This window comes from Aptenodytes patagonicus, chromosome 11 (assembly GCF_965638725.1).
Source record: "Aptenodytes patagonicus chromosome 11, bAptPat1.pri.cur, whole genome shotgun sequence".
Classification (NCBI taxonomy): Eukaryota; Metazoa; Chordata; class Aves; order Sphenisciformes; family Spheniscidae; genus Aptenodytes; species Aptenodytes patagonicus.
In genome coordinates this window covers 23,699,551-23,721,187 of record NC_134959.1, presented here as the reverse complement: position 1 = coordinate 23,721,187, position 21,637 = coordinate 23,699,551, and the positions used below count along the sequence as shown (strand labels likewise).

The window sequence follows — 21,637 nt, the reverse complement described above, 5'->3', positions numbered from 1 at the left end:
CCCACTGCTCAGCCCCCCTGGGGCACTAATAGGGAGCTGCTGGCAGGTCCCCAGGGACCCTGGGGCACAGTCCAGCCCCAGGGGGAAGAAGAGGGTGACATCTCAGCTTTGGGTGGGCTTTTTCAGCTTCTTTTGCAATGCATGGCCACAGTGCCTGCTCTGAAGGCATGTCTGTGCTGCATTTCGGAAGGAGGGGTTTACAAATCTGTGTGAGGATGCAGAAATGGGCTCCACGTGCCCACGCAACCCTCACCTACTCCCTTGGGAGACTCCACCTCCCTGACAGCCAGTCTCCCGGTGCACCGAAGCCTCGCTCTGCCCAAGGAAAGCCTTACTAGCCCGGCAGGCAAGGGCTGAACAAACCGTGGAGGTGAGGAGGTCGGATCCAGGGTGTGGGGGCTCCCCATCCCATCTCAGGGGTCAGCATCACCCTTGGGCCGAGCTCGGTTGCACCAGATGAGCACACGGGGCTCAGGGGAAGAAGGATCTGGGGATGCATCTCCATCATGCTCTCCTTGGAGGACAGAAACCGGGGGACACCCCGGGAGCACGAACAGGAGCGATAAGAAATCTCTGCTCACTCTGAGTCCTGCCCCGTCCTCTGCCTTTGTCAGGCTCTCTGCCCTGCAGCCCCTCGCTGGGCAGCCCCTCGCTTGGGGGGTGTCTACTTACCCCAGGGCTTATTATGGCATCATTTAACTTTTCTCCTTAAAAGTTTTCTCCGCTGCTCTTGGCTTTCAGCCTGGTATGTTGAGCCCAGTGGTGCTGCCTGCGCGGGGTCGGGGCTGTGGGCAGAGGAGATGTTCTCCCTGCTCCGGTCTGCCTCGAGGGCCATGTGCAGGGCTGTGTGCCCAGGGAAGGGCTGCGGGATGGATGGGGGAAATTAGGGGTTTTCTTATTTTTGAAATGTGTTAACAGAAAGTCAGCAGGACGGCATGGCCGTGTGTCCAGCTGGACCTTTCCCCCCGGACCCAACGCTGCAGCCGAGTGGAAGAGCTGCTCCTTGTTGGGGAGGCCAGAGGAAAGCATTTGAGAAGGGGTGAATGGTGCTGAGACATGGCGCTGGAGCAGAACCCAAGTGCTCATGGGCTTGCTCCAGCCTTCCCAGCGTGCTCCAGCCTTCCCAGTGCGCTCCGGTGGGGCAATGGGCCAGTGCGCAGCAGTGCTGAGCAGAGGGATGCTGCGGGGGGAGCCCAAGCTCACCTGGAGCGTGGCCTTTTGATCATCTGGCTGCAAATCCTTCCTACCCAGCATCTTCTCTGGAGCTGAGCTCTGGGGCAGAAAGCTGCTGCCTCCCTCCCCCTCTCGCTCTGCGAGGAAGGGAGCAAGGCACGCAGGCGTTCCAGGAAGGCTTTCCTTCCAGCTTGGCCAGGACGGGAATGAAGAGGTACAGCTGAGTGGGTTGGCTTCAGAAAAGTCATACCACTGAAGGGAAGATGTCTTCTTCCTCCCAGGGAAGAGCGAGTTGGGTTGGGTCTGCCTGGGGCTGGAGGGCACCGGTGGGTGGGCCGGGCCGGCAGGGTGGGTTCCCCGTGGAGCAGAGGGGCCCCGTCCCGCAGAACTGGGATGAAGGGCAAGAGAAAAGGAAGGGTGGCCTTCAGGAGCCGATCCGAGCTCGTGGCCCCCTCCCAGGGCACGGCGTCTCTGCAAACCAACCTCCTTGCCGCCGCCGCCTCCCTCGCGTCTTCAGCCCGGCCTTTCCGAGCGCCGGGCTGGTGGCAAAAGCGCTGCTGTGACTCGGATTCGAACCGAGGTTGCTGCGGCCACAACGCAGAGTACTGACCACTATACGATCACAGCCACCGAGCGGGGGGCCCCGCGCCGCCGCTGCTCTCCTCCGGCCGGATCCCCCCTGCCTCCCTCGGGGAGCGGTGAGGGGGCGGCGGAGGTTTTACAGCCCCCCCCGATGGGCACCCCGCTCGCCCTCCCCGCGGGCGCATCCCTACGGCACTGGCACTTTCCCGGGGCGCGTCCCTGTGTCAGGATCAGTCCCCCGGTGGGAGGCCGGTCCAGCCCGTGCCCAGAAGCCGGGTGCTGAGCCCGGCGTGTGCAGGCGGCGCGGCTGAGCGGGTTGAGGAGCTGGCGCTGGGTGCTGGTCTCCGGAAAATCACGTTTAGAGCCCGCTGCCGCTGGGTTATTATTTTCCCAGGCTGCTGGGATCGGCACCCACAGCCCTGGCCGGGCTCTCCTCCTCCTCTGCCTCGTCGCTCTGGCTTTTGGCTGTCCCCGAGAGGATAAACCCGGCGTTTATGCCTGCCAGGGCAGGGTGGAGGTCCCGGTGGTGCTCCTCCTCGTGGGAGGCTACCCTCCACTGTGGTGGCTTCGTTGGGGTGGGGTGGGGGTGGAAGAGGTCAAAGCGAGTTCCCGTGTTGTCCCTTCAGTGACGCAGTGAAGCGGGGTCCTCACTGCCTGTCTCGAACATCCCCCAGAACCCCCAACGTGAGCCTGGATAGCTCAGCTGGGAGAGCATCAGACTTTTAATCTGAGGGTCCAGGGTTCAAGCCCCTGTTCAGGCGAAGGCTTTATCCTTTAGGAGCCCATGGGCAGACGCAGCACCTCTTCTTGCTGGGACAAGTCCCTCCTGGGACAGCTGAGATGGGGATGAAGCTGGGGACTGTCTCCCCTGCTCCCTTCCTCCCTGACAGACGTTCAGGTGCCCAAACCAAGCAGCTTCCTCAGAGCTTGGGTTCCTGCTGGCACCTCCTTTTTCTGCGTGACGACCTCCACAAAGATGATGAAGGGACTGGGGCATCTCTCCCAGGAGGGAAGCCAGGCTCTTCTCAGTGGTGCCCTGTGCCAGGACCAGAGGCAATGGGCACAAACTGGAACGGAGGAGGCTCTGTCTGAACATCAGGAGATACTTTTTCACTGTGAGGGTGACCGAGCACTGGCACAGGTTGCCCAGGGAGGTTGTGGAGGTTGAAGATCCGCGGAGGTGTTCAGAAGCTGTCTGGACGTGGTCCTGGGCAACCAGCTCTGGGTGGTCCTGCTTGAGCAGGGGGGTTGGACCAGATGACAGAGGTCCCTTCCAACCGCAACCAGTCTGTGATTCTGTTGCCTGTCATCCCAAACCCACTCCAACGGAAGCAGAGCCCCGCGTCGTTTTAAGGGAAGATGGACCATGTAAGAGCAGAGGCTGCAGCGACCCGGGGGGCCACCACGCTGCTTCGGCCAAGCCCTGAATTGCACTGTATACGTGTATTATATACACTTCAGGCTATTTTGGCAAAACAGAAACTCTTGTAGCAGCAAGTTGAGTAATTTTGGACGAAAAACATCCCCTTTGGGGTTTTGACATTTTTCAACCTGAACATATGTCAGTTACTCAAGCACAGTACATTAATCTTCAGATAAGCTTAATGGCCTTATCCCCAAAATTGACTTTCTGGGGGGAAAAAACCAGGAGGGGTGAAGAAATTGTGTATTTCCTTGTGTTTCTGCTTCTCAGCTGTGTAAAAGTGGGACAGGTACTGCTGCTGCTAAAGGACAACTCTAGATGTTTGTCTTCTCTTCCTTCTGTATTATCTTTAGAAGGGAAAATGCTTTTTGACCTTTCTCCGAGTAAAGAAATACGTGTTTTCAGTAAAAGAGTAAATGAAGATTGGAAGAGTGTGAAGTTGTGCAAGTAGTGCCCTATAAACTGTAAATCCTAAAGGTAAACGCATAATGAATTTTGCTCTCCGTTTCTTGCTATGGATGAGGTATGAAAGAAAAATAACTTATTTTATGCCATAAAAAAAGCCTCCCTCTCCCCTTCCCATGCACAAGCCCTGCAGACACCTGAGTCAATCTGCCCGGGCGCTGGCAGCCCTCTGCTACTTTCAGTTACCCCCGCAGTGGTGAATAAATTGAGTCCTGCTGCTTGGGTAGTGTCTTCTTCACCAGCTGAGCCCCGAGTGCAACCTGTGCGATACCTTACGCAGATAGTTGCAATTTAATTTTTGAAAGCTGCCGTCCGAAGTGAGTTCTGCACAGCTGTCAGGAGAGGGCAGCAAGACCAAGCAAACAAGGTGTCTCCATGGTCTGAAGGCTCCTGAAGAGTAAAGGCAACAGTTTAAAACGCTTCCTCAAGCTGAAGCACCTCCTGGTGCACCCCAGAGACCTCAGCCTGCCTCTTGGTGCCCATGAGACCTCTGGTTCCCAGACCCACAGTGTGTCAGGGTCATCCCTCAGCACTGGATGGGTTTTGCCTCTGCCATGAAAGCATCCCTGGAGGTGCCGCGGCCAAAATCCTCTTTCCCAGGAGCTGGGAGTGACGGCAGCGGGTCTTCATCAGCTTGATCTTCCTTCTTCTTCAGGTGGTCGCTGTGACCTTACCTGGAGAGCAGGAGGGAGTTGACTTGGCTCTCTGGAGCCCAGCCTGGGGCAGCAAGCTGCTGCCTCCCACCTCCTCTGGCTCTGCGGGGTGGCCACAGCGTCGTCTTCTGGTCCCCTTTTTGCAGAACTGGTGAGGGAAAGGTGGAAAGCTGGGTGATTTCCTCTAAATTCTCAAGCTTTGCCTGGAAAATGGAGAAGCTGGAGTGCTTTCCCAGAGCATGGGGAAGCTGTCACTGCAGCCCCACTGGAGAGACCCTGCGCAGTGACGACAGGTCGGGAAATCATTGTAGGCGCGAGTCCGGTCACTCTTCGGAGCAGAGAGCACATCAGAGCTCGTGGCCCCCCTCCTAGGGCACAGCATCTTTGCAAACTAACCTCCTCGCAGGTGCCTCCCTTGCGTCTTCAAACTGGCTTTTTCGTGCACCAGGCGATTTGCAAAACCATTGCTGTGACTCGGATTCGAACCGAGGTTGCTGCGGCCACAACGCAGAGTACTGACCACTATACGATCACAGCAGAAGTCCTGCCACACGCTGGGACCACGGGGAGGAGAGCGCCTGCACCGTCCCCTCCCCTGGCGCGGGGCACCCTGCACGGCCTGGTGAACAAAACCACACTATTTTGTGAAGGCGGCTACAAATGGACTTGGATGCTGCTGCTGGGAGCCTCAGCAATCTGGAATGGGGCCCTAAATTGTTCAAAACTCTGGCAATGCCGGGATGGCACCTGGGGACCGAGGTGGCTGCAAAGGACAGTGCTGTCGAGGGTATATCGTGCCCTGGGGGCATCACACAGTGGGGGCATCATGCTGTCATACAGCAAATTTAGAGTTATAATAGTTTCAGCTAAGTCCAAGTTATATGAGAGGTGCGTAATTAAGTAACTTTATAGCATCGTAAGTGCATGATACAAGAAGTTTGTGGCAATTCAGTTTAAAATACAACAAATGGCAGGAGGATCTCCGTGGGGAGCTGAGTGATGCTGTGGGAAGGCCCTGGGCAGGCGGGTCCAGGTAACCCAGGATGTCCCCAGGGCCCCTCATCCGACATCCCCAGTGCCCCACTGTCACCTCCCTGCCCGGCCATGGTCCCTGCAGAGAAATCCCTCCCTGGCAGCATCGCTCAGGCACAGGGAAGCCCAGGGCAGGCAGCATGGTTGGGCTGAGCCTTGTGGCTGAGCTCAGCCTTGCGGGGCTCCTTGGTTTGGAGTCTCGTCCTCCAAGCTCGTGTGTCCAGGATTTGTGCTGACACTGAGGTCTGCCTTTCAGCCCTTGATTTTCTCCCCAAACCACCCCTCCAACTGCTTCTGTGACACTTTTAATCCTCCCCCCATCCCATTTTTGCCCTCTGGTAGCCCAGTTGATGGGGTGTGTTGGTCAGTGCTGCCTACCCTTTCCTCCCGTAGGCTTTTTGCTCCTGGCTGGTTTGGAGAGGAAACCTGATTTTCTGTCCTTTTAGCCTCTTTATGACCGGGTCTGTGCCACAGAGGCGTGAACGGGTGGTACAAGATGGCTCGGGGTAGAAATTGGCCGAGAGAGAAGTATCCAGTGCCAGTCTGATCCCCTCTTCCTCTGCTCCCCGTTGGGGCTTTCTCCTCCCTTGGGCATGCTGAAACGGCCTCACAGCTGGTAAGGATGGGGAGGGCCAGGAGTTTGCTCTCCCAGAACCATCCTGCCCCTGCCTTTCTCTCCCCTGCTGATGCTTGCAGGCCCCCGAAACACCCCAGGTGCCCAAACAGGGACATCAAAATGGTCCTATGTGCCCTGTGTTGGGACCACCCGATATACACCCCACTCTGCCAAGGTGGGGGGGTGGTTGAGGGTCCCGTGTTCTTCATCCCTATGTTAAAACGCAACCTTTGTATTCATTATTGATGAAAGAAACACCTCTACGTTACTCCCAATTTTATGCCTTTGAGAAGGTGCTTTGGTGACTCCAGAAGCTGCTTTTGCTGTTTCTGGCCCCAGCGCAGGTTGGGCTCAGCGCTGGTGGAGAGGGAAGGACACGGTGGAGGCGAGAGCTCCCGGCTCCATGTCCCGGGCGGTCCGTGGCCCCTGGGTACCTTCCCAGCACCTCCTCCTCCCCATCCCTCCATGCGCCAAAGGATATGCAGTGGGTGAGCCCTGGTGCCCCCAAGCCCTGGCCGGACCCCAGGGCCCCCCTGTGCCCATTGGGTCCCTCACCCCACTCCATCAGCCCCACGGTGAGTCCCAGAGCCCCCGTGGGCATCTCTGTGCAGCCTGGAGCCCCCAGCGCCACGTGTGCCCCGTGGAAATGCACACAGCACCAAGAGCCCATCCTGGCTCCGCACGTTGGCTCAGAAGAAGGAGCACAGCCATCCAGAAGAGAGATGGAGACAAGATTTAATAGAAATATAGATGAGACAGTGATGGGGGGCCTCTCCAGCTTCTGTCCCCTGCGGTGCGGGCAGCAGGGCCGGCGCTGGGGATGGTTTCCCCCTGACACCCCCTTTCCCCCAGCCTGTTCCTGGGTGCCGAGAGTGGCACTGGACGTGGAGCGCTGCTTGGGGCTGTCAGGGGGCCCCTGGTGACCAGCCCCGCTGGTGGCACAGCCTCTGGATGTGGAGCTCCAGGGCCTCCTGCACCTCCTCAGGTAGGAACAGGGTCTCCAGCATCTCAACGTAGATGGGGACAGCACCGGAGCGCAGCAGTGTGGGAGTTGGAGACAATATGGAGAGCAGTCACAGGAGCTTCCACATGGACATGCCTCCACTTGGCCATGCAGGGGTGGCCCTCTAGGGCTGGACACTCCTCAGGTCCTGGCAGGTTTCAGGTGGCTGAGGACGATGTCTACAGACTTCCCCATCATATTCATGTATCCTCTGTTCTGCCAGAAGTCCACATACCTCTCCCTTCGATCCCAGAGAGTCATCTGCTGCCCAATGCTGTGGCGTTAAGGAGGAACAGTTGGTTTTGTTGCACAGGGAGGAGACTGCAGAAATGCTATGGGCTCAGTTCAGCCTGGATGTTCTGGGATCTTCTTCCCCTGGCATTTCCATACTTTATATGATGGGACACAGACCCTGGCGTCCAAGGCAACGACAAGGTCCCATGTGCAGGCAGTCAGCCTCAGGATGGGTCGGGCAAAGGATGAGACTTTGGACCAAACAGGCAGTGACCCACAGGGCAAGGTGTCTCGGTGCCTAGTTCGAAAACACCAGAGGAATCCTCTTTGGCCACCCACAAGTTTCTGGTCTCATATCGAAATCCTACTGGAGTGCCCAACAGCTGGCCCTTGGATGGCACCAGGTCATCCCAGGTGCCAGCCTCCCAAGCCTGCTGCCCTCCCACGAGGGGTGCCAGTGAGAGACCCCCTTCCCCTGAGTCCTCCTGGTTGTGGAGGGAAGGGCACTGCAAGGGATGGGGAGACACCATCCATAGCTGGAGAGACTTACCAGAGTAACTGATTCTCTTCATAATTCCTCTGCCGATTCAGCTCTACTCTCCTCCTCCACTCTTCCCGACGCATGTGGTAAGTCTCCAAGAGTTGCAAGGTGTACTTTGCTCGCACGGAAAGCTGGCTGCAACAGCAAGGGAAAAGTCTCTCTCACCTTCTGGCTGAGACCCTCCTGCCTTCAACTTGGAGGCAGCTTGGGGCTGCCTGGCATCAGGGTCTAAGCCAGGTCATGGGAAAGGGGAGGATGCCGTACCCAGCCCCAGAGCTCAGGAGTTGGAGTCCTTCACGCCTCGGACAGCTGCTGCTGCTGCTCAAGTTTCCCGGGCTGAGGTTGGTGAACACATTCAGTTTGCGTAGCCCCTGCGGGCTCTCCAGCTTCCTCTTCACCACGGCTCTGTGCAGGAAGGGAGCAGTCCTCTCCTCTTTCCCAACCAGTGGCAGTGGTGAGCATGGCCAAATCTCTGTCAGTGTTTCATGAGACCACCTAGCCTGCGTTGACACCAGAGGACAATTTTTAGGAGGCTTGTCACCTCCCTCAGGTGCTCCAAACATTCAGCAGTGGAGATGCCAGCGGCTACAGGGCCTGTGCAGCCCTCCAGCACATTCTGCTCCATCCTCAGAAACCCCTACGAGACGAACTGCCCCGGGCAGGGACATGCAGCCGTAGCAAAGGAACCAGGAAAGTCACCCCGGCACGGCCCTCTGGGTGGGGGGACATTAGTTCCCCACTGGCTCCACGCTCTCATGCTGACGTCACTCATGACGAGGTAAATAAGGGGAGGGAATGGCCGTTTTTCAGAGCAGGAACCATGAGGTGAAATCCTCCAGCAGGTCAGAGCACATCACCAAACCACAAAGATGGCTTGGCTGGAGGAATCGGAAGCCCTGAGGGCCCTCAGCGACCCTGTCCACCGTCCCCTGGGACCTCCACCCGCATCCCATTTCAGCCCCTGCCGGAGCTGATCCAGACCCCGACCTGCGGACGGGTGTCCCGGCGCGACGGGGAGGTCCTCTTTTTGTTTCTGAAAACGGGAAGTGCGGTTTGAGGTCTGGCACCGAGAGTTTGCCTGTGCTCGCCGTCCTTCTCCACCACCAAGAAGCTCTCCTGAATTCTTGGCAGAAAGCTGAAAATACCCAAGAGGGTGAGCTGATATGAGTGCGGGGTGAGGCTGTTCTCTGCCTCGTGCTCACGAGCAGCTCGGTGCCAGCCCCTGCAGCAGACGGCAGTTCTGCTGGAGGTGTAGGTGCATTTGGCTACTCGGTTTCGTGTCAACAGTGGAGGAAGAAAACCTCGAGCTGTAGCGCTCACATGAGCTGTAACAGCCACATGTGGTCCCCGTCTTGAGGGAACAAAAAGAACAACAGTGACTTTCGCAATAACCAGAGCCTGGAGGGACCATGACCCTCCTCCTGCGAACCGCACTGTGGTGGCCACACACTAATGGCTGTGTTTTGGGGGCACCCAGTGCAGGAGAAGGAGGAAATGTTTGAGGGAGAAAAGCGATGCTGGCAATTAGCTCTCTCTGGCACTCCTCCTGTGCCAGATAACCCCCCCTGAACAGCAGATTTGGAATTAAATCAGAGTCTTCCAGTTGACTAAATCCAAGGTAGAAAGCAGTGAACACAGACACCGCTCTGTCTTGCTAGGGGAGGATGTTCTGAATTTCATTTTGCTTTGAAAAGTGGCATCACTTAGACTGAAACGAGAGGAGGTCCGTAGACATCAGAAAGGAAGGAGAAAAATTTCCTCAGCTCCTGGAGTAATTCTTCACACAAACATCAGTCACCGTGACAAAACTGAACAATCCTTCAGAGACAATACCGACGCTGCACACAAAGGGAACAACCCATTCAAGAAATCCAAGAGCACAGGGTCACCCTCATCCATTTCTCCACGAGGCTCACCTGCCAGGTGACCTTCTTCCTTTGCTTTTCTGCCCCTTTCCTTTCTTCGGGCCAGACAGTGTGGACGGAGACCGAGACCGCCTTCCTTGAGAAAGGAGACGTTCAGTAGAAGGACTCTCTGGAACTATAGAAGGGGAAGACTCTTCAGAAAGCATCTTTGTGGCTATTTAACAAGAGTGACAGGCATATCTGCTCCAGCATCTGATAAAACAATCCAATTCCCTTGACGCCATCATCTCAAGGAGGCCTTGCTCTCAAGGAGGTCTTTGGCACGGCTTACCAGCCTTTTAACTGTCATCTCTGGGCACATTCTCCCCACATTCAAGTGCAGAGGATCTGCAGCAGAGGTAGACCCCTCCACCCTTGGCAACTGAAGGCAGAGCTTCCTAAAATGAAGAGGCAGCTTGCAATATAAACCAGGGCACAGAGCCCTGGGGGAAAGTGTCCCTCAGCAGTAGCAGCTGCGTTTGTCAGTGTTGGGCTGCCCTGAGGTCTTTTCCGTAGCGGGCGACTAGAGCTTTGCTGTGTGCAGCGAGGCACAAGAGATGCAGTCTTCCCTCCCAGGGCACCACGCTTTGTCCTTGTCTTTAACCACCGACTGCTGAGGACTGAAGGAACACCCACTCAAAAGCACCCGTGCTCACACCCCCCTACCCCCCCAAGTCAGATGTGACATTACCATCAGTCTCAATTTGCTTATCACTCTCTTCTTCCTCCTTCTCTTCCTCCTCCTCCTCCTCCCTGTCCTCTGTGGCCTTCAGAAGTCCTACAGAGGGACATTCCATGGCTTCTTTCTCAGGGGGAAGTGTAAAATCAAACCTGGAAATGGGAAGACAACAGATGGAAGAAAGGGCCACCACATTGCCTTTGCACCTTCCATTAACAGCGCGGTCACAGGGAGACTTGAGAAGGTCTTTCAAGGCCGCTGCTTCCCAAAGCACAACGTGCAACATCCTTGAGAGCTTTGTTAGGAAACGGAGTGACACAAGACCTCCATGGCCTGGGAGCGCACGAGAGGTCCCATTAGTCTGCTCCAGGGCTTCCCAGTCCTAACTCTGAAAAAGTTGACTCCCTCACTGAAGACCATCTCTCATCTCCTCTTCCTGTTCACGGACATGGAGAACAGACTGCTGCTCTCTCTCTACCCAAAGGGCCAAGGTTGGTTTCAATTCTAACCCTGCCCTGCAGCTCTCCTGCAGATCCTCTCAGGCTCATGTCAGGGCATCTGTAATGCATCACCACCATCCCCATGGCCATTGAGGCCACTACTGAGCAGCCCCAGCTCAGGTCAGAGCTCTGAGGAACCCCACTCAAGCACAGGAGGGGAAATCCCTCCTCCTGTCCCCCAGGGACTCGGGAAGCAGGCATTTAGGGGCACTTGGGGCCCTCAAGTCTCACCAAAGGCACGGCTATGTCACAAACATAGGACTTGCATGAATCTGGTACCCACTCAGGGACATTTTTCCTGTACAATCCACGTGCAGGAAATTCTGGGATCTTTCAGTTTTGAAATTACACCCAGAAAAAAGAGATGAATCAGGGGAAACCTTATGCAAAGTGTTGCCTGACTTGGTTCCTCAACCAACAAGAAGTGAACGTACTGTGGCAACACAAAGACACCGCCAGGACCCATGTGAAAATCAGGACTTTCTCTGCCTGATACCACCAGATGTCTCCTCCCTGGGGCCTGAAACAGAGACAGAGATATGTGAGAGCATTCCAGGGACATTTTTACCTTGTTTATAAAGTCTTTCTTCTGCTCAGAGAAGACACAGCCACTTGGACATCCTATAACAAAGTTTTCTTTGGCTAATATGAGCCCCTCAGCTTTTCAGGCAGAAGCTGCACAGCTCAGAGTTGACAAGGAGCAATAACTGCCATGCGTTGCCCCATGCAAGCTGCTGTCTCTCAGGTTCACAACAGGAATGTGGGGAACTGCAGCTGCTGCGCCTGCTGCCCCAGCATCCCAAATGTGGTCCAAGAAGTTGATTCAAAAGCAGTAAGATCACCCCATGGCTGTTAACACGCAGGGGAACTAAACCTTGGCTTTCTGTGAAGGGTGAAGTAGGATGGGACATGGAATGGGCATGTCCCCATGTCTTGGACTGTTTCCCTAGACAGCGTCTGCTTTTGAATCCATTGAAGCCCCATCATTATCATTTCTAGGACAGACAGTGGGATGCTGGGCTAGGTAGAACCTCGATCTAACTCTAGGTGACTCTTCCTGGATCCTCCTATGTCAGCTAGACCACTGTGTAGGAGAACAGAACGCTACAGAGTTGGCACTGCTGTAGACTGTGACCGCCCCAGTGGCTGTGGGGGTCCCGACAGGCCACCAGAAATTACTTCAGCCGTCCTTTCACAGGTGTCCAGAAAGACGGGGTGTAGCGCAGGGAAGGGATCAACTTACACTGAGAAGGGCTTCCAGCAGCTTTCCAGTGCCATCCACAGCAAGGAGAAAGTCATCAAAAAATCTCATAGTGACTTCCCTGTTTCTTATGGAAAGAATGCCGATGGCCTTGAAGACAAAGTCCGTGTCCTGTCTTTTAGAGGTGGCCCGAAAGAATGATGTCACGGTCTCATATACACAACATTGCACCGTTGCAAAAGGTAGTTGGGCACACACGGAGAGCTCCTCACACCTCAGAGGGACGACTGTTACATCAGCTAGGGAACAGAAAAAGAGGAACAAAGTCACCTCTGCAGCAGGACAGCAGAGGCTCCAAGAAGACGTCAGCAGCTTCAGGCAGGACATTGCTCCGGCGCACTCTGTTGAATCCCGCGCTAACAGCTCCTAAGAGTGCCTGGGGGATGAACACCGTGTGGGAGGGCAGGGGAGACGGGTGCAGATCCCACGACAAAGTCCATGGCGCTCGGCCACAAGCATGCCCACACCCAGGGCACTCCAGCTAAGTCTGTGCCAGACTCATGGAGAAGCAACGGAGGAGCAAAATGCAAGGACTGCACATCAGCTTGTAGCATCCTTCTGTCCCCCTGTCCCTCATACCCAGCAAGTGTCCCCGCATGCACCCACCTGATGTTTCAGTCACATGGAAGATGGGGTTATGTGAAAGAGAAGAACCCCTCCAAAGACAGACCCAAGCTCTTCCTGCCCCACAGCATCATTCATGTCACACTGCAGCCGCACTGACCAGAAATCATGGCAGATCTGGCCATCCACGAGTCCTTCCACAAACTCTTGTCCTCGTCTTTGGTTCTGGTCTGTCTACAAGTGACTTGTACCCACTTTGCTCTAGAAGGAGCCTGTAAGAGTCAGCAGAAACTCTGGCCTTTGCCCTTACGAGTAGGTGGGCAGCACCATAAAGGCAGAGCATGAGCTTTATCTCCGTTTCATTAGAAAAAGCAGCTCCAATAATTACAGTCTGAAAGCAGCAGCCCTAACGTCGCACAACTGTGAATGGCATGGAGCCAAGCATGAGAGCAGTTAAAGATGAGATCTAGCTGAAGGTGTATCGTTAAAAAAGGACACCCAAGGAGTCTTTCCGAGAAATTGCTCCTTGGTGACCTCTTCAGCTTGAACAAGCTGAGGATGTTCTCAGGACATCTTTAGGCATTCAGTCATGCCGTAGCAGCGGTTAGCATACGCCTCAAGGGCGGCGCAAGGGCAAGCAAAGGTTTTAATCCACCTCCTTACCAGGAACACCTTCTTCAGCGTAGCTGAGGTTGCATTCATCTGCAACCACCTTGGACATATGAAACACGGGTCTCCGAACAACCGAAACCTCGCTGTTCACAGTGCACGTGTAGTCTTTAAGAACATAGAATGTCCCGATTCCTAACAGTCGGACACCCTGAGAAGAGTGGAGGTAAAAAGAAGGAACAATTGTAAGTATCCTGGAGAGGAAAACACTCACCAGCGACTTGTCAGAGCATGGGGATGCTGCCTTGTGCCTTGCCCACCCCGAGCCTACGAAGGGCACGATGGGACACTGAGGAGGCTCTGGGGAGAAAGCACATACTCCAGGCTTTTTTTGCTCTTTTCTCCTCTGTTCTGCTCAAGAAAGCTATTGGGAAAAGTAACAGCAGAGCCAACATCCCTCCCCTAGATAGAATCGGAGGGGTTTCCAACAACAAGGAGACACCCTTAAAAAGGTACCGGGGTATGGTCTTCCCATTCTGGCAGCGTTGATGAGAAGTCCCAGAAAGTGCTTAACACTTTCTTCTACTTTATCTGGACTGTCATTTTTATCGCGGGTGCCAGAGGAGCTGGTCTGTGCCACGTTTGCCGACAGCAGTGTCCTGCCAGGCGACTGTTTCTGCTTTCGGAGCAGGGAAGCGATGGCACTCGATGGCACAGCGTTGTCTGGACAAGGCAAGCTCTCAGGGTTTCACGAGGGGAGGACGGGATGCAAGACTCACCCTATCCTGTGCCAAGTGCTGTCTAATGCATTCAGACACGCTATCCCAAATCGTAAGGATCTCTGGAAAGCAAGCGAACGACGCGTCATGCTCCAAGTCAGCAAGCTCATAACCCTTCAGCACACTCTTACCCAAGGAGATGATGAGTGAGATTAAACGTTTTGCCACCCCAATTAAGACCATGTAAGGTGCTCCACATGACAGGAGATGTAGGAAATTGGGAACAGATGTCCACACCAGTGAGAGGATGGTGTGGTGCCCACAGAGGGCTCGGAGGCTCAGGGGACCCCCAGGTATCTCCCCTGCAGGGACCACTGTCAGCCCTCTCTGTGCTCATCAACTCCACGCGGCCACCGTGGCCGGGAGCTCTGGGAGGGCAATCCCCTCTGCAAGGCAAGCAGCAGCCTTTGGTGTTAGGGGCTTCGACCTGGGGAGTGGGCAGCAAGGCAGGGGCAGAGGAAGGTCCTCAGGAAGAGGACCCAGGAGCCCTAGCTGCCAAACCGATCCTGAACTAGGAAGGGATGATCAAACAGGGCTCTTGTTGCACCCATCAGCCCTGCCCAGTCCTTCTCCAAAGGCCCCCACGTTTCCACAGCTGCTTTCATAGCTATTATTGTCTACAACATTCAGAAAATAACTCCTGCAAGCCTCACCACCAGGGGTGAGATTCCTGAGTGTTGGAAATGCATCTGGCCACAGGTTTTCCATCTTTGTCCCCCCCTCCTCCCTCCGGGTTAACTCTTGTAGCAGGACGGTGAGAAGGAAACATCTCCTCCACAGTCTCCACCTCCTTCTTTGACTTCACCAAAGGGCCTCCAGCTCTGTCCTGATGTGGAATGTCCCACTGTGACCCCAGACCATGTCACAGAGGGACTGCAAGGGCTCCCCTGACCTCCCTCAGCCTCCCACAGATCCTGCCAGGTTTTGCCCTACAAGAGGGAGGGGAGGTGTGGTAGGTGTTGTGGGGTGCTATCCCCACCTCACCGCCCACTCCCCAAGGAGAATGGGGGGGGCATTGAGAGCCATGGCGGGGGTCCCCAGACGGGGGCTCACCTTGTGCACTCCAGATGCGCTGGTCAGCTCGTTGGTCCCAACTGGAGAGGCTGTGCCACCACTGCTGGCGTGGGGCTGCGCACACAGCGGCGTTCCAGTTCCTGGGACACAGACAAGGCTCGGAGACCAACGCACACAGCAGCATCCCCAGTCCTGGGACAACGGCAGGGCTCGGGGACCCTTTTATGGGATTTCGCTTTATGTGAGAGAGCAGCAGGAGTGCATGGAGCTCTGCCTGGGGATGGGTGACGAGCCAGCTGGGAGCTCATGGGTCAGGATTAAGGAGGCTGGGGTGGGTGTCTGCTGTAGGCTGCCTGATCAGGAAGAGCAAGTGCATGAGGCCTTCTACAGACAGAACTAGCCTCATGTTTGCAGGTCCTGGTCTTCCTGGGGGATTTTAACCACCCTGATATCTGCTGGAGGGACAATGCAGCAGGGCATAAGCAACCCAGGAGGTTCCCAGAGAGCATCGGTGACAGCTTCCTGACATACACGATAGAGGAGCCAACGAGGAGCAGTGCTCTGCTGGACCTCGTGCTTATAAACCAGGAAGGGCTCACTGGGAGGCGTGACTGATGCACCAGAAGGTTGTGCTGCCATTCAGAGGGAGAGCTGTGGGATGAGCCCCTCTGTACCCAGGGACAAAGCCCTACCAGGATGACGACCAGGCCCCCAGTCAGAGGAGATCAGACATTCAGACCAACCTAGCTCAATTCTATGCAGAAATAACTCTGAGAAGTGCTCTCGAAGCATTAGTGAAGACTCTCACAATGATCGTTAAAAGGAGACCAAGAGGAAGGCTCAAATAGTGCTACTTATTGTTTACAGACACAAATTTATTAAGACATAGGCACAACTCGGTGCAGCAGCAAAGGGACCCGCTGCCAGGATCCTGGGCTGGCGTCCCACCAGGGCACAACCTTCCCTTCCCAGTCCAGGAAGGTCCTGGTCGCCTTCTCAGAGAGGGAGGAGAGCACCTTCAGCATCCCTCGTACGCTCTCATCCACCATCGCAGGGGGCTGCGGGGGCAGAGGGAGAAACACAGTCGTGTGCCCGAGGCCTGGCTAAGGTCTGCCCCGGAGCAGATCATTGCTCAGGGCTTGGGGCTCTCTGACGTGAGTGAGGAGAGGCCAGCACAGGGCAAGAAGAGTTCCCCATCTCTCATCTCCTTCCCTCATGCGCCTCTAGCTCAGAGCATCTGCCAAAAAGAGCTCTCCCAGATCCCAGCATGTCTGGGACTGTTCAATCTGCAGGAAGCTCTGCATTCCCAAATAAAGAGGTTCTTCCAGACCTTGGCCAAAAGCTCTCTTACCTTTTGTGATCCGGACCCCCCCATGTCGGTTTGCACCCAGCCAGGGTGGAGAGCAGCGCAGAGGACGCCGTGCTCCCGGTACCCCAGGGACTGGCGCTGGGTCAGCACGTTCAGAGCAGCCTGCGGGGAGACAGGGCAGGGATGGCGGTGGGAGGGGAAGGGTGGCTGCAAGGGGACACGTGCAGACCCTGTGGCTGGGGCAGGGGAGGGCAGGTGGAGCCATCTCTCCGGGACACACGGTGCTCCTGCACTATCCCCATGCAGATGCCCAGCTGAGGGCCCGTCCCAGCATGTGCCTCTGAGGTGGGACCTGGGGCCAGGCACAGCGATGTGCCGTCAGAGGGACCCGGTGACTGACGGGAGCTCCATCACAGTGCAGAGAGGTGCAAGGACTGAGGGGGAGGTTGGAAGGCATGCAAGATCATTTGGAGAGGAAAAAGTCTGGGCTCATGCCCAGTGCAGTGTGGCAATACCTTGCTGCAGGGGTAGGACTCAGCTTCTCCATAAATAGACTTCCTCAATGGAGCCCCCATAGCTGGACATGTTGTTGATGGCTGCCTTGCTGCAGCTCAGCACTGAGCCCGGGCTCCCCTGGGCAGCCTTCTTCAGCAAGGGCAGGAGGAGAGGGGAGGAGAGGGGAGGAGAGGAGAGGAGAGGAGAGGAGAGGAGAGGAGAGGAGAGGAGAGGAGAGGGGAGGGGAGGGGAGGGGAGGAGAGGAGAGGAGAGGAGAGGAGAGGAGAGGAGAGGAGAGGAGAGGAGAGGAGAGGGGAGGGGAGGGGAGGGGAGGGGAGGGGAGGGGAGGGGAGGAGAGGAGAGGAGAGGAGAGGAGAGGGGAGGGGAGGGGAGGGGAGGGGAGGGGAGGGGAGGGGAGGGGAGGGGAGGAGAGGAGAGGAGAGGAGAGGAGAGGGGAGGGGAGGGGAGGGGAGGGGAGGGGAGGGGAGGGGAGGGGAGGGGAGGGGAGGGGAGGGGAGGAGAGGAGAGGAGAGAGAGGAGAGGAGAGGAGAGGAGAGGAGAGGAGAGGAGAGGAGAGGAGAGGAGAGGAGAGGAGAGGAGAGGAGAGGAGAGGAGAGGAGAGGAGAGGAGAGGAGAGGAGAGGAGAGGAGAGGAGAGGAGAGGAGAGGAGAGGAGAGGGGAGGGGAGGGGAGGGAGGGGAGGGGAGCACATAGGTGGCACAGGGGACAGGACCAACTCCTTACACAGCGGGCAACGTTGGGCACCAACACCATGAACAACCTCCCTCCTCCTCCCACTGCCCCAGCCCACTAGGGTGCAGCTCCTGAGCTCCAGCCTGCTGCTCCATGAGCTTCTGGTCAATCGAGAGCCCATCGGGCACCAAAGCGGAGGCAGGACCCTCTCCCACTAGCCCTTTGCGCCCCCCGGGACAAACCAGCTTGGGTGAGGGTCTCACCTGGCTTAGCAGCAGAGGTGCAACCGTGTTGGTGGTCTAAATCTGGGTCATGTTCTCCAGCGTCTCATTATCAAGTGTGTTGTATATCAGCATCCCAGTGTTGTTGAGGAGGAGGTTCAGCCCCGAGCCCCCCAGCTGCTCCCCGACTCTGGCTGCAGCCGTCTTGATGCTGGCGGGGTCGGTGACTTCTGCAAAGCCAGGGCAGGGGAGGTCAGTGCCCGCATCCCCGTGGTGGCTTGGAGCCCCCTGTGTTCCCCCAGGGATGTGCCCTCAGGGTTGGCCATGGGCAGGAGGGAGGGCAGCGCCCGGTGTCCCCGCAGGCACCGGCCCGTTGGCACGGTTCCCTCCCGGTGCAGGGCTCCCAGGGTGCACGCAGCGCCCGGACACATGCCAGGGGAACCGGGGCGAGGGACCCCCACCTCAGGGCACCTACCGAGCAGGATGATGACCAGGCTGGGGTGCCTGCAGGCCAAATTCTGTAACTCCTGCAAGAGAGGGGATGGTGTGGGCATGGAGAGGCTGGACCGGCTGCACAGAGGCTCAGCAAGCAAAGCCAGGCAAAGCCCGTGTCGCTCCTGCTCCGTCCCTGCACCGCCTTGCGCCCAGCACCCTGCTCTGGCTGCCCTGCTCCCATGGGATGGGGCTCCGTGCCTCCCGCACACACCACATGCCACTGCTTCACGCCTTGCCCTGCCGTGGCAGACACAAGCCCTTTGCCTCAAGCCCTTGAGGAGATGGGAAGCAGCAAGTTGCCACTTTTGTCCCCGAGGAGCCCTGTCCCCTCCTCACATCCCATGCCCAGCTGGTGTCACAGCCATCCCAACCCGGCTGCCCCGTGCCGCGGGTGCCTGGCTGCAGCTCGAGCCCTTTGCAAACCCCCTCCCTGCTCCAACCTGCTGCCCTGGCACCGAGTGCTCCCGTCCCCCAGCACAACCCACCGCGTCCCAGCCCAGCCTCACCTGCGCTCGCTCTCCCTTGGGGTCCCGACAAGCCGCAAAGACCCACTCGGGTGGGTTTGGCATCCCCAGGAGCTGCCGGACAAGCCCCAGGCCGATTCCCCGGTTGGCCCCAGTCACCAGAAACGGAGCGGACGCAAAGCTCTCCCATATCGCTTCTCCTCCCTTTGCTCCAGCTTGCATTGTTTGCTCAGCTCCCTAATGCTTCCTTACAGCATGTTCCACGGCCACCCCACCCACTCAGGGCTTGCACAAACCCTTGGCTCCAGGTACAACCTCTCCAGCTCTTCGAACTCTCTGGGACACCGTTCCTGGCTGGAAGCCAGCCCTCGTTGCCACAGGGCAAAAATCACTTGGCTTTTTCAGGCAAACTCAGCTGACCCTGGGAAACCCGGCCCCGTAATCCAGGAGCTACCGGCCAGCCTGGCCAGGAGAAGCTGTCGTGGGTGAGGAGGGAGGGAGCGGCATGTGGGAGGGATGTGGGATGCCCCACGGCTCGAGTGGGCTTTACAGCTTCACAAGCATCCTGCGAGCTAGACGGGCGTTCCACATCGTACCAGCTCGTGCCTCAGATGTCCACGAGCAGACATTCTCTGCCTTGCTCCTGCCTCTTCCAAGCCAATGCCCATTCACTGGTTGTCCCATGAAAGACCCGTGGAGTGGAGCAGACCCGTGGAGTGGAGCAAACCCAGTGTGGTCTACTGGCAGAAGGAAGTGGACTTGCACGGCCTGCACATCACCACGCTGCTGCTCATGCACTCCATCCCTTTGGGTGCAGTCCTAAGTTGAGAGGTCCCTCTGCCCAGAAGGCACAGACGACTCAGGTGCCCGGGACATTCTCCTGCAAAGAGAAATACCTTGGTCAAAGCCCCATTGTCCACATCGCCCAGAGGCGTGGGGCACGGACAGTTCTGCACTAGCACCAGTGAAGCCCGGTGTTGCCCAGTACCTCAAGTGAGGCATTACAGGTTTGCAGGGCTGGGACTGGTGCGTGTGCACATCGTGTGTTCCCGCTCCACCGCAAGTGAAGACATATCCCCAGAAACCTCTTGGCAACCCCTTGCTTTCAAGCGCGGAGTCCCAGAGCCATTGCACGGGCCGCTGGGCAGTAATGGAGTCAGTGACGCTGCTGACGTGTCACCTTCTCCCCCGGGATGTCTTGGCAGTAGCGTTAACCAGAGCTGCTCTCTCCCAGCGGCAGTGCCAAGCGAGCCCTCGTGCTCCAGCAGCAGCTGCCTTCCTCCTCCCCACTCCTGTCTGCTTTCTGCGGCTCGGCTGGCAGATGCCGTGGGGCAGACAGGTCCTCCCCACAGCCCTGGGGTACCAGGGCACCTGGTACCTGTGCCCAGGGCACCCTCCCCAAACCCAGTCAGGGGGAATGCAGCTTGGAGTAAGGATGCCATTTGGTGGTCCAGCTCTGCCATCCTCAGCCCCGCGCTTTGCTTCTGACTCGGTCCTGCTCTGAGTCTGCAGCATCCTCACCCTCATATTGCTGCTGCACTCACCTTCCCCCCCAAACGAAACTAAAGTATGGATGTGCCAAAGTTTGGTCCCAGGGAGCCCTCTGCACCTCAGGCCAGTCGCAGGGACACCACGGTGCCACCAAAAGAGGCATTCCTGCCCTGCCTCACTCACCTCTCCATCTCGTATTTGGGCAGCTGACTCGAGGGCTCGATCAGGGACCTGACCCATGCTCTGGCTGCCTCTAGTTGCCACGGGGAGGGGAGGATGCTGCCACCAGCCCCACCCAAAGCAGGGACGAAGCCCCATTGCGGTGGCGGTGTCCACCGTGCCTCTTCTGTGTCTGAGGTGGCATGGTCCAGCAGCGCGAGGGATCGAGCCTTCCACCCCGAGCCTGCCTTCACCAGGCTCTCCCCGAGGCGACGGCTCGGGCGCTCACAGTACGCGTTAATCCAGCACAGGACAGGTGAGTGGTTTTTTGCCAAAACCACTGGCAAATGGTCGTCACGCCTTTGAGAAATATCCTCATCGATAGCAACCAGTTCTTTCCCGGATATGTTAAAAATGAATTGAAGGTATATAAAGCACATTCTTTTCCAAAAGGCAATATTTACCAAATAGCAGTGTTTTAAGGACGTTTTTTGCAAGTAGAGGCATGCCACAAGTCACAGGGGAAAACTTCGCCGATTCGTTTTTGCTAGGCTCCTAGGGTTGAAATATCATCACCATATACCTGTTTGAGAGAGAACTGAATTTTGCACATCCCGTCACAGCATCTCAGCGTGAGATACTAGATCCCTTTGAAGCGCCGGCTCTGCCAGCCGGACCTGGCATGCGCGTCTCTCTCCAGCTCTAAGGGGCTTTGTAATTCCCCCTGTTCCCTGCAACGGGCAGGTTGGCGACAGCCCCAGCCTTTCCTCCTCTCCCGTAGCCGGCTTTGTCAGCAGATGCTCATTTGCTTTCACATCCTCTGAGTAAAATTTACCATTTTGTTTGCTCGGGGTAAATCCCGAGATAAGGCCCAGAGCACGTGACAGAAATGCACACAAACACACCGCGCTTTCTGGCGCGGCAAACGAAAAATAATCTTTGTCGGTAGGTGATAGCCAACGTTTCCCCTGCCGGACCTTGTGGAAAATGTTCCCTGCTGATGTATTTGTTTAGTTCCTCTGCTGCTATTCGTAAGACTTTGCACACAGGTACAATACCAGCACGTTAAGCACTCGCACATTTCATTCGCCTAGTAAGACAACCTCATGGCAACCGAGACTGGAGTTTTGCCCCTCTCTCTTCTACTGCCTGTAGCTTTTCTTTCGTAGCAATGCCCCTTTTTGTGGCCCCACGGTTCTTTCTGCGCCAGCATTCCGTGCACTGTTCTTGCTTTGACGGCCATCTAGCGCTGTGCTGTCCAGCTTCTAGGTGAGATATT

At 56.8% G+C, this 21,637-nt stretch overlaps 1 protein-coding gene, 3 non-coding genes and 1 pseudogene across 5 annotated transcripts; 1 reads left to right on the top strand and 4 right to left on the bottom strand.

Annotated features, from left to right (window-relative positions):
* Nucleotides 1–1,728: 1,728 nt before the first annotated feature.
* Nucleotides 1,729–1,800, bottom strand: TRNAH-GUG (transfer RNA histidin (anticodon GUG)). Its single transcript has one exon. It is a non-coding gene; the product is annotated as a tRNA-His (tRNA).
* A 643-nt stretch (nucleotides 1,801–2,443) lies between these two features.
* TRNAK-UUU (transfer RNA lysine (anticodon UUU)) lies at nucleotides 2,444–2,516 on the top strand. Its single transcript has one exon. It is a non-coding gene; the product is annotated as a tRNA-Lys (tRNA).
* Nucleotides 2,517–4,761: 2,245 nt separating this feature from the next.
* Nucleotides 4,762–4,833, bottom strand: TRNAH-GUG (transfer RNA histidin (anticodon GUG)). Its single transcript has one exon. It is a non-coding gene; the product is annotated as a tRNA-His (tRNA).
* A 2,328-nt stretch (nucleotides 4,834–7,161) lies between these two features.
* Nucleotides 7,162–15,671, bottom strand: LOC143165648 (uncharacterized). The gene is made up of 12 exons (XM_076349221.1): nucleotides 15,632–15,671; nucleotides 15,072–15,172; nucleotides 13,294–13,450; nucleotides 12,673–12,747; nucleotides 12,049–12,305; nucleotides 11,240–11,325; nucleotides 10,318–10,457; nucleotides 9,639–9,762; nucleotides 8,710–8,857; nucleotides 7,987–8,222; nucleotides 7,732–7,857; nucleotides 7,162–7,479 (listed from the first exon to the last, which is right to left on the bottom strand). The coding sequence occupies exons 1-12, from the start codon at nucleotides 15,669–15,671 to the stop codon at nucleotides 7,293–7,295; spliced, it is 1,677 nt and encodes a 558-aa protein (XP_076205336.1). The 3' UTR covers nucleotides 7,162–7,292.
* Nucleotides 15,672–15,886: 215 nt separating this feature from the next.
* Nucleotides 15,887–19,413, bottom strand: LOC143165776 (C-signal-like; annotated as a pseudogene). The gene is made up of 6 exons (XR_012996313.1): nucleotides 18,751–19,413; nucleotides 18,225–18,276; nucleotides 17,791–17,979; nucleotides 16,857–17,006; nucleotides 16,384–16,503; nucleotides 15,887–16,090 (listed from the first exon to the last, which is right to left on the bottom strand). The product of XR_012996313.1 is annotated as a C-signal-like (transcript).
* Nucleotides 19,414–21,637: the final 2,224 nt, after the last annotated feature.

Excerpts from the sequence above, each read along its gene's own strand:
- LOC143165648 (XM_076349221.1), bottom strand. The coding sequence starts at position 15,671 with ATGGCAGCACAACCTTCTGGTGCATCAGTCACGCCTCCCA. Across the intron at positions 9,763-10,317 it reads TAAGCAAATTGAGACTGATG|TTCCAGAGAGTCCTTCTACT; the intron begins GTAATGTCACAT and ends CCCCTTCTATAG. Across the intron at positions 8,858-9,638 it reads GGAAGAAGGTCACCTGGCAG|CTTTCTGCCAAGAATTCAGG; the intron begins GTGAGCCTCGTG and ends GGGTATTTTCAG.